General features: G+C 47.9%; 1 protein-coding gene across 1 annotated transcript; it reads left to right on the top strand.

Moving 5' to 3' along the window:
* Positions 1–3,220: 3,220 nt before the first annotated feature.
* EXOSC3 (exosome component 3) lies at positions 3,221–8,574 on the top strand. Its single transcript, XM_058523558.1, has 4 exons — positions 3,221–3,568; positions 4,332–4,481; positions 6,640–6,791; positions 8,123–8,574. The coding sequence occupies exons 1-4, from the start codon at positions 3,236–3,238 to the stop codon at positions 8,322–8,324; spliced, it is 837 nt and encodes a 278-aa protein (XP_058379541.1). The 5' UTR covers positions 3,221–3,235; the 3' UTR covers positions 8,325–8,574.
* The last annotated feature ends 1,614 nt before the right edge of the window (positions 8,575–10,188 follow it).

The raw sequence follows: 10,188 nt of genomic DNA on the forward strand, positions 1-10,188 counted from the left end.
AGAGTTTGTGAAGAATGGGTATTAATTCTTTAAATGTTTGGTAGAATTCATCAGTGAAGCCATCTGGGCCTGAGTAGACTCCACTTTACTGCTGTTACTGATGAGTTTGTTGACTTTACAACCTCATGAGACCTTGGACCAGTTATCAATGTATTGCTGCTCAGCTCTAAACTCACCCTTTACTGCCTGCTCTGAGAAAATGGATCTGGTCCTTTAAGATATCTTTCCTTTGCTGTCTCTCATGAAGACAATCTTTGTAGGTAGAAGGCCCTGCAGAGGCATTGCAGGAGGAATGGGTTTTGCTTCCTGGCTCCATTGTGCTCTCTGGTATGCGCCTGCAGCATGGCAGCTTCTCAGGCTTTGCTTGGTGCCCAGAAACACCCAGCAGCCAGCAGTTTTCCCCAGCACCCTATCAGGCAGTTTTGTAATAGAGCCTTCCAGGAGACACCTCCCCAGGAATAGCTTTCCCCAGCGCCCTAGAAGTGCCAGCAAGTTCCACTGGCACAGATTCCCAGTGACTCCCACCCTTTAACAAGCCGTGGCCCTGTCCTCTCCAACAAGGTCTCAATCGGTCCTGGCCAGCAGGGTGCTCTTCCTCGGGTGCGAGCTCTAATTCTTATTAGCCATGATTACTTGTGACTAAAAATATCTGTAGCAAGTAGACTCTCACTTGTGCAGTGGTAACTGTGAGCATTTGCGTTTAAATTCTTTACTTGAATAAAGATATTAACACTTCTATGGACTCTTTTACTATTAATTTCTGTATACAAATCAGCATGTAGTTCATTTGTAACTGTTAGAAACCAGTGAACTAAAAAATTTTAAAGGTTCACTCAAATATTACCTCCTTTGGGACACCTATCTTGACTCCAACCTTCCTCCCACATACAGTGAACCATTTCATCCTCTGTAGTCGGGGCTGACACCCTCATCAGATTGGTGCACCCACCGTAACACTTGGTATCTTCATGCGGAGACAGTAGGGCAGGGACCATGATTCAACTGATTGCCCAGCTCAATTCCTGGCTCGGAGCAAATGCTCAACTAGTGTCGTCGATTGAAAGGAAACAAACCCGTCCAACTTCATTACTCAATAAAGAAAAGCAACCGTGAGATGCCACTTTTCCACCTTCTCAAGTAGCAAAGGTTTCTAAAGAGGAAGTTTGGGGAGAGAGTCCGAAGGCCGGGGTCCGGTCCAACCTTTCCGAAGGGAAAGCTGGTCCTTCCCCCGAGGGAAATACTGAGAAACGGGAGGTGTGCGCCAGAGGCGGTCGAGGGCAGCGCCGCGCCTCCTGCGCGGGCTCCCACCCGGCAAGCCCCCAGACTGTCTTACGCTAGGGTAGAGTCGGCCCGGATCAGGAGTGGGCCTCAGCCCCCGGCCGCCCCGCCGGGAGCCCCCGCGCGGCCGCGAGGAAGGCGCGCCGCCGAACCCCGGCACGGCCGCCTCCGCGCGCCCATCTCCACCGGCCCTTTCACACCCGCGGCGCTCCAGCCCGTCCGCGTTCGGACGCGAACTTCGTAACCGCGCCCCAACCGGACCCTAAGGCCGGCCGCGGCTCGGAGCCGGGCTTCCCCCGGCCGGCACGCGGGGGGCCCTCCGCGTCTCCCGGCCCGCCCGCCGGCCTCAGCCGGGCCGCGCGCTCCCGCTCACCAGCGGCCGCGGGGCGCCGGGGCGGCGACGCACCCACGCGAAGGCACGCGGCGCGGAGGCCCGACCGCCTCTCCAGGCGTGTCGGGGACGGCGACCCCGCGCGGGGCTGACGACCCGCCCCTCCCGCCGAGCTTCCGGTCTCCAGCGACTGCCCTACTCTCGGCTTCTAGTTCCTTCTGTTGACTTGGGAATGAGGCGCACGATGCCCACGTGCCGCCCCCACCGGGAGGTGGACTTGATAGGCCTCCTCAGCCAGATTTGGACCGAAAGTCTCTTTTTCCAGACTCCTCTGCCGACGTGGGGTGCGTGAGGGACAACCCAGGGATCATTTCTCGACCTCCCTCTCTGCCTGGTCACACTCCAGGTCACTGAGCGCCCTGGGCATGGCCTTGGGCCAGCCGCGATCACCCGATACCTACTGGTTCCAGGCCTTCTACAGCTGGGTTGGAGTGGGGAGGAGAGACAAAGAATGTACACAGTTCCGCCTGCCAGGATAACCGACAAAGAGCAGTTCCTACAACCATCTGACTGCAAAACAAAAGCTACATTTCAGTTGGCCTCTTAATATTCTCTCATTCAGTTGGCTCGCCAGCATCTTTCCAAATTTGGACGGTATGTTAGAGATGGTCTGTCTTAAACATCCTAAAAATCTAAAAATTCACGTTGGGAGCAGATGCCTCAAAGAGATGGGCAGAGCCAGGCCCTCCAGTCCCCAGGAGCTCTCACCCCTCTGGGGGATCTGACCAAACGCCAGTTGGAGGTGCCAGTTGACAGAGGAAACTGATTTCAAGTAAGAGCCCTGAAAGTCAAGGATTGGCTGTGTGCTGGGGACCTGGAATTCGGCAGCTTCTCACCCGGGCAACTAAAGTGTGCTCCAGGGCAGGCAGCAGCAAGGACTGAACTGCACTCAGTTTTCCCGGGCCATGTAGGGTAGCTCAGTTATGCGGAAATGCGCATGTGATGTGTGTGTTTGCAGGGAAAAAAAAGTCTAGGGAGAAATGCATACCAAAATGTTAACATCCACTCATCCTTCAGGAATTACCTGTTTGGTGCCAGACCCTGGGCTACATAGAATAACTCGCTGACAGCCTAGCAAGGGAGACAAACGGGAGAAGACTAATGCGTTTTATTTTCTTTTATTATTCTGTTTTCCACAATGTGAATAGATATCTTCTCTAGCAACAACCAAAAAGGTTTTATTTTGAAGAAGAGAAATACGTTTCCTTGAGGGCGGAGTCGGAAGGAAGGGCCCCCTCCGCTCAGTTCCCAAGGTTCCCACGGACCCACAGGTGAGAGCGTCTGGTATCCCACTGTGCGACCGAGCACGGCAAGTGCAGGCTCTGCGATCGACTCCAGCTGCGTGTTTCTCGGAGCGACCCGCGGACAGACTGCAGGACAGGCGGCCGGCTGAGACACAATCATGGCCTCCTCGGCGGGCCCACCGGCCCGCCGCGGCCAGGCTTCTTAGACGTAGTTGGTTCAAGTCCAACAGACCGCAACTGCCGGAAACGGAAGGGCTGGGGCGGGCTGGCGATTGGACGCGGAGCGGAAGCGGAAGCCGGAAAGTGTGTGGTGGCGTCCGGTATGGCGGAGGCGGCGGCCGTGGCGGCCGAGTGCCCTGCGGGTGGCCGGGCGCGGGCGGCGCGCGCCGTGCTGGATCAGGTGGTGCTCCCGGGTGAGGAGCTGCTGCTGCCGGAGCAGGAGGACGCGGACGGCCCGGGAAGCGCCGGGGAGCGGCCGCTGCGCCTGAATGCCGGGGCGCGCGCCCGGGTGCGCGTCGTGTGCGGCCCGGGCTTGCGGCGCTGTGGCGACCGCCTGCTGGTCACCAAGTGCGGCCGCCTCCGTCACAAGGAGCCCGGTGGCGGCGGCGGCGGCGGCGGCAGCGGCGTGTACTGGGTGGACTCGCAGCAGAAACGGGTGAGTTGGGGCTCCGGAGGGGTGGTACGGCCGTGCGGGTGGTCTCCCCGCTCTGGGAAGACTTCTCGGAAGAGACAGCGAGGCGGCCCTGGAGCCCACCTCTGTTAAGGCTGGCCTAGAGCCCCGTCGTCTTGTGCCCACCTCTGCATCTCCTGTGGAGGGACCGTGAACAGCGGGAACGTGGCCCGAGAAGGGCAACCCGGAGAGAGAGGAGTTTGGGAATCTTGGCGTATAACGGGATAAGGACTGTGAGACATGGTCATTGTCTGCAAAATCCCACAGGTCGGGGCACCTGGCTTATCTTTTGGGGTCTCGGAGGGCAGAACCAGTCTCACTGAGTGGATGTCACAGGGAGTTAAATTTCTCTTAAAATAAGTGAGAACTTTCATATAGGAAAAATTGTGTAACAATGAAGTGGCCTTCCTTGGTTGTGAGGACGCCTTGTGTCACTGGACTTAATGTGCAAGTGGCGGCTGGGCCCTTCCTGATAAGGTTACTGAAGAGGTATGGGATACGGACCGTTTGAAGCTGTAAAGCTGAGCGCTTATGACGTGATTGTTTTTCTTTTGTTGAAAATGGCGTATGATCAAGTTTGTTGTAAGATTTGTATTAATTTATGAACTTGGATTTCAAAATATTTTTGGAATATCTCTAATGACAAACATAATAAAATAATCACTAAGGACTTGCTGAAGACATCTTCCAAGATCTCTTGGAAATGATTGTCATTATGGTTGTTCTCTTGTTCTGTTTTCTTTTGTAGTATGTCCCAGTGAAAGGAGACCATGTGATTGGCATAGTGACAGCTAAATCTGGAGATACATTCAAAGTTGATGTTGGAGGGAGTGAGCCTGCTTCTTTGTCTTACTTGGCATTTGAAGGTGCAACTAAAAGAAACAGACCAAATGTGCAGGTAATGATGGGAGCATTTGGTTTTAAAAGAAAAGCATCCAAATATTCAGAAACACTCAGATATTCAGGAGGCTACCTGAATTGTTTCCTAAGCTTGACCTCTTTTCCCAGTCTTGTCGTATGATCTCTCAGTGTCTGTGTAATCACTCCAGGCTCCAGGAGTTCCTTCCGAGGCTCCAGCTCTGGGACCAGAGCCACATACTTATTTTACATTTGCTTATTTAAATTGGGGGATGTTTCATCTCTACGGAGTTGAAAGGTTATATCTGTTCTTTCCGTCGTTATCTGTTATGTCTGTATCCACGGGACAAAGAAGTAAGCCGTAGGCTTAGGGAGGAAGGAGGAATAAGTGGTGAGAATTGCCATATCAGCCCACCATCCATCCTGATTGTAGGTCCTGGGTCTGGCACCTCACAACGTCAGTCACATCACTGTTTCCCAGCAATCCCTTCTTGGAGCTGACAGAGGAGCAGTCTTGTTACCTCAAGTTTTCAACTGGGGCTTTTCGTGGAGCATAGCCACACTCTTCCTATCCACCCAAGCCAGAAACTTGGTGGTTTCTTTGCCCCGTCTCACTCACCTCTCATGTGTCTTTAGTTGCGTAATCTTACTGATCTTTTTTGTTTCTGTTTCTGATTTTCTGCATATCCACCCCTGTATCTCCATTTCACAAGTTCTGGCCTTAGCTACCTCTTGACTGGACTCGGTCAGTGACCTCCTCGTTAACATCCCTGCCTGTACACATTTGCCCCTCCAACCAGGCTTTTGAGAGCTGACAGCCTCACACACTCCCCTTCCTCCAAAAAAAACAAAAAGGGTTTCTTCAAAGCCTACATATTTCTTTGGCATTATACTCCAGAAGTCTTCCCTCATCCATAATTTTTTCCTCTATGCAGCCATGCCTGAACCACACCAAACTATTTACCAGCATTACTGAACTCATAACTTCCTGTCCTTGTGCCTTTGCTCATGGTGTTCCCTCTATCTGGACTACTCTGTCCCCTCTCAGCCTGTGGAACACATGCTCATCTTTTGAGACCCAGGCTAAACACCACCACCTCTGTAAAACCATCCCGAATCCTCAATCACTTTTCTGATAACTTTGCTCCAGCACTTCCTGGATTCAGCCTTGAATGAAGTTTGTTGTTTATATGTACATCCCCACTGCGCTCTGAGACCAAATGCTTCTGAAAGGCAGAGAATGTTTTGTTCCTCTCCAGTTCCTTTAGTCACCAACAAATGGTACATACTTAACAGAACAAGTTCACTCTCCATTTCCTTAGTTTCATCATTTTGAAGTTCAACTCTGAGGTTTTTAAGTAAATCTTGCATGGAGAACTGTCAGTGAATTACCATTGTTCCATTTTTTTTTTTTTTTTGTGAGGAAGATCAGCCCTGAACTAACATCTGATGCCAATCCTCCTCTTTTTGCTGAGGAAGACTGGCCCTGAGCTAACATCTATGTGCGTCTTCCTCCACTTTATGTGGGACGCCGCCACAGCATGGCCTAACAAGCAGTGCATCAGTGCGTGCTGGGGATCTGAACCGGGGAACCCCGGGCCGCCAGCAGCGGAGCGTGCGCACTTAACCGCTTGCGCCACTGGGTGGGCCCCCACCAGTTCCATTTTGCTTCGAATAATTTGCATGTCAGGGGCTTCTTTTATCCATCAATCTTCTGTAATTCCTAGAGCAGTGCTGTCTGAGAGAGGTTTCTGTGATGACGCTAATGTTTTACATCTGCACTGACTAGTATGGTAGCCACTAGCCACACATGGCTGTTGAGCGCTTGAAATGTGGCTAATGCAACTGAGGAACTGATATTTTAAATATCTAATTTTAATTAATTTAAATATAAGATTAAATAACTACATGTCGGTAATGGCTACCATATTGGACAGTGTAACCCTAGAGGGTGTTCTCTCTCTTTGAGATGGCTCTCAGAGTCTGGGGATTTCCTGCTGGGTAAACAGGGAGAGTACATATGTTAATGTTGCCTTCTTTTAAGACAGCTCCAGAGTGACTGGGAATCCTGGAGTGAGGTCAGGCTCTTAGCCACAGAACTGTAGGTGGCTGGCATTGCTGCGTATGGGAAAGAACCAGTAGCAGCACCTACAGAATGGTTTGCTGAGAGGAAATGAACTGTTTTTTAATTATTGTAGGTTGGAGATCTCATCTATGGCCAATTTGTGGTTGCTAATAAAGATATGGAACCAGAGATGGTCTGTATTGACAGCTGTGGACGAGCCAACGGAATGGGTGTGATTGGACAGGACGGTCTGCTTTTTAAAGTGACTTTAGGCTTAATTAGAAAGTAAGTCTTGATCCCTTCTGGCCTGCCTGTCTTCTTTTGTAATTATACCTTCATGGAAAGCTGACTAACGTTTGGGATTTGGATTCTTTGTAACAATGTCTGAATCACCTCAAAGTTAAAAATCACTATCCATTTTAGCACAGTTGCAAACTCAGGTATTTAGTCCCATCCTCTTAATGTGAATACATCAAATTCAGATGTGTTTGACGGTAGTTTCTGTGTTGATGTGAGGTCTCAGCTTCTCTCCCAGAAGGTCTGCTATTCTTTATAGCTGATATACTCAGCCCAATTGTGAAAACTGGCCTTTCCTCCTTCTAAGTCACTTCAATACAGATACAATTTACAATTGTACAAAATCACCCAATTTCTCCAATAATGGGGGCTAAATGCAGGTAGGCTGATGTGATCCTCATCCTCAGGATGCAGACATTCACAGAAGGCGCCTACTAGTCTGTCCTGGCAGATTTACTAGTTCCCCGAGGCTGATTCTCTCTGTTAGGTGTTTAGACCTTTACCTTCCCAAAGCTGTGCCCTATTAAAGGGCTTTACTCCTAGAACCACTGAGGTGCAGAGTTGTCTTGCATGCCTCCCTTTGCTGCTGCTTCTGCAGCTTTGGAGAATTAGTTCAAGACATTAGAGAAGCATGTTATTAACCAAGCAGCACCCTTGTGGTTTGAAAGAGTCAACACTTCTCTCCAGGTACTGAATTTGACACTAGGGAATAAACTTACGTGGTCAGGAAAATAAGTTTATTTTTTTATTATTATTATTTTTTTAATTTTTTTCCCCCCAAAGCCCCAGTGGATAGTTGTATGTCATAGCTGCACATGCTTCTAGTTGCTGTATGTGGGACGCGGCCTCAGCATGGCCGGAGAAGCGGTGCGTCGGTGCGCGCCTGGGATCCAAACCCAGGCCGCCAGTAGCGGAGCGCATGCACTTAACCATTAAGCCACGGGGCTGGCCCCAGGAAAATAAGTTTAAAGTGTTCTTTGAACACCATTGATAATGAAGCTACGATTCTAAAGTCTAGAATTGAGGCGCTCTAACAACGTAGGGGAAGAACTTTATACTGTTTGTAAAGTTTGGTGACACAAGGAGTTTGATTTCTTTGTAGAGGATAGCCCACTGTTGTGACCTCTGGTATACTGCTAGTGTAAAGCTTCTTGGAAGAAAGGGGGCAGCAAATGTTGTCATGTGCCTTGCTCTTGGAATGATGTTGGCGGGGCTTTGAATAACTATAGAGAATTGCCTGGAAAAGGATCTTCTAAGGGAAAGTCAGGTCACACACTACCACTTTATTAAATTTCACTTTCTCTCTTCTTCCTTACCAGGTTGCTAGCTCCCGACTGTGAAATCCTACAGGAAGTGGGAAAACTCTACCCACTGGAGATAGTATTTGGAATGAATGGAAGAATATGGGTTAAGGCAAAAACCATTCAGCAGACCTTAATTTTGGCAAACATTTTAGAAGCTTGTGAACACATGACAGCAGATCAAAGAAAACAAATCTTCTCCAGATTGGCAGAAAGTTGATCTGTGTGGCCTTTCTTATGGGTCAGTTGAGCCAAGAGACTATGGGTTTCCTGGGGAAAATTTTTTTCAGGTGAACTTCTATTAAATCTTCAGAAGGCAAGATATGAATGTACATATTGTCTTATTAGAGTCTTAAAATATTTTTATAAAAATGTTACTGGTTGCCATCCACGTTCTTGTGGGTGAGGTGAATCATAAAATAAATAACGATGTATTTTTTTGTTCTTTACAATAAAGTTTACTAAAAGTATTATGTATTATTTGGTATTAACTCCCTTAGTTTTGCTAGAGGGCAGCTTCTATAATAAACTGAAAGTGAGCATTAAAATAACATTTTCTGATACTAGTAAAACATGTTCACCAAAAGAAAATGTAGACTACATAAAAAGTATAAAGCAGGGGCCGGCCCAGTGGTGCAAGCGGTTAAGTGCGCGCGCTCCGCTGCGGCGGCCCGGGGTTCGCTGGTTCGGATCCCGGGCGCGCACCGACGCACTGCTTGGCAAGCCATGCTGTGGCAGTGTCCCATATAAAGTGGAGGACGATGGGCACAGATGTTAGCCCAGGGCCGTCTTCCTCAGCAAAAAAAGAGGACTGGCGGATGTTAGCTCAGGGCTGATCTCCTCACAAAAAAAAAAAAAAAAGTATAAAGCAGCAAACAAAACCCACCTGTAATCCCATTATTTAGTGGGTATGTAACAGCTAACGGTCCTGTGTTTACCACCTAGCAAGTATTATTCCAAGTGTTTGCATGGATTAACTCATTTATTCTTAGTAACTCTGCAGAAGACACTTAGCCTCCTAGTTGAAGAAACTGAGGCACAGACTTGAACTTGGCCCACATTCGCAACCACTAGGTGTGAATGTGTGTTTTTCAAATTGGCATTACAGGATTATACTTTATATACTACTTACTTTGTAATATACTTTGTCTACTTCAAACAATATTTAATATATTTCTTTCATGATTGCTATTAAAAATTCAATAGTTGTATAATAGTTCGTTTTTGTGTTATAGGATATTTGGGATATATCCAGTTTTTTGTTCTATAAATAATACTATGATGAAGATGTCTGAGTCAAAGTCCAACCAAATCTTATTTTGCTAAGATCATTTCCTAGAAGCAAAACAAAAAACTACCTGCCTAGGTTTTGAAAAAATGGTAGAGGTTTGTGATAGAGTTGGAGAGGAAATTCTTCCATGCTAGTTGGTATTTTAAGCAAAGCCTTTAGAGGTGAAAATGAAACCTGGCAGATGATGATCCAGTTCAGTGGTTCTGGGGTCAGAGACCTCCCTGAAAATTTTTTAGTTACAGACCCCTGAAGGCTATCCATAGGAGGTCCCTTTTGGATGACAGAGATTATAGAACTCATTCAGTATAGTGATAAAGACCAAGTAGCATTATGTATATTCCTAAAGATGAAAATTTCCTGAAGACTAGCCTTTTTTAAGTAACAAAAAGACACTGATACAATTTAGCAAGTGATCATAGCTCCTGAGGGATTAAATTGTGAGAGGGAGGGGACAGAGCAGAGAAGTAATCTTTCGGTTCTTTTGAGATATAGAATACATTTTCTGAATTTGCTAGCAGCTTAGCTATCAAGTTTGCCAATCCGAACTGGCCAGAGTAACTGAAGCAACTATATCTAAGTAGGACATGAGAAAAGAGATCACTGAAATGTGTAACGAGGTTATCTAACGTGCCTGGGTCAGATGCAACGTATTTTCTGGCTATTTTCAAGTTAGACTTATCAATATTGTGTTGCTTTCAATTTAACCTGTTAATTACAAATGTATGTGAAGAATCTAGATTGTACAAGGCTCAGAAGGATACAAAGATACTCCCACAAATTGTCCTGTTAGGAG

Source organism: Diceros bicornis, chromosome 28 (genome assembly GCF_020826845.1).
Source record: "Diceros bicornis minor isolate mBicDic1 chromosome 28, mDicBic1.mat.cur, whole genome shotgun sequence".
In the NCBI taxonomy this organism is placed as follows: Eukaryota; Metazoa; Chordata; class Mammalia; order Perissodactyla; family Rhinocerotidae; genus Diceros; species Diceros bicornis.

What these genes read in the sequence shown, in the direction of transcription:
- EXOSC3 (XM_058523558.1), top strand. Translation starts at nt 3,236, where the DNA reads ATGGCGGAGGCGGCGGCCGTGGCGGCCGAGTGCCCTGCGGGTGGCCGG. An exon ending in TGGACTCGCAGCAGAAACGG is followed by an intron (nt 3,569 to 4,331) that starts GTGAGTTGGGGC and finishes TTTCTTTTGTAG; the next exon opens with TATGTCCCAGTGAAAGGAGA. An exon ending in GAAACAGACCAAATGTGCAG is followed by an intron (nt 4,482 to 6,639) that starts GTAATGATGGGA and finishes TAATTATTGTAG; the next exon opens with GTTGGAGATCTCATCTATGG.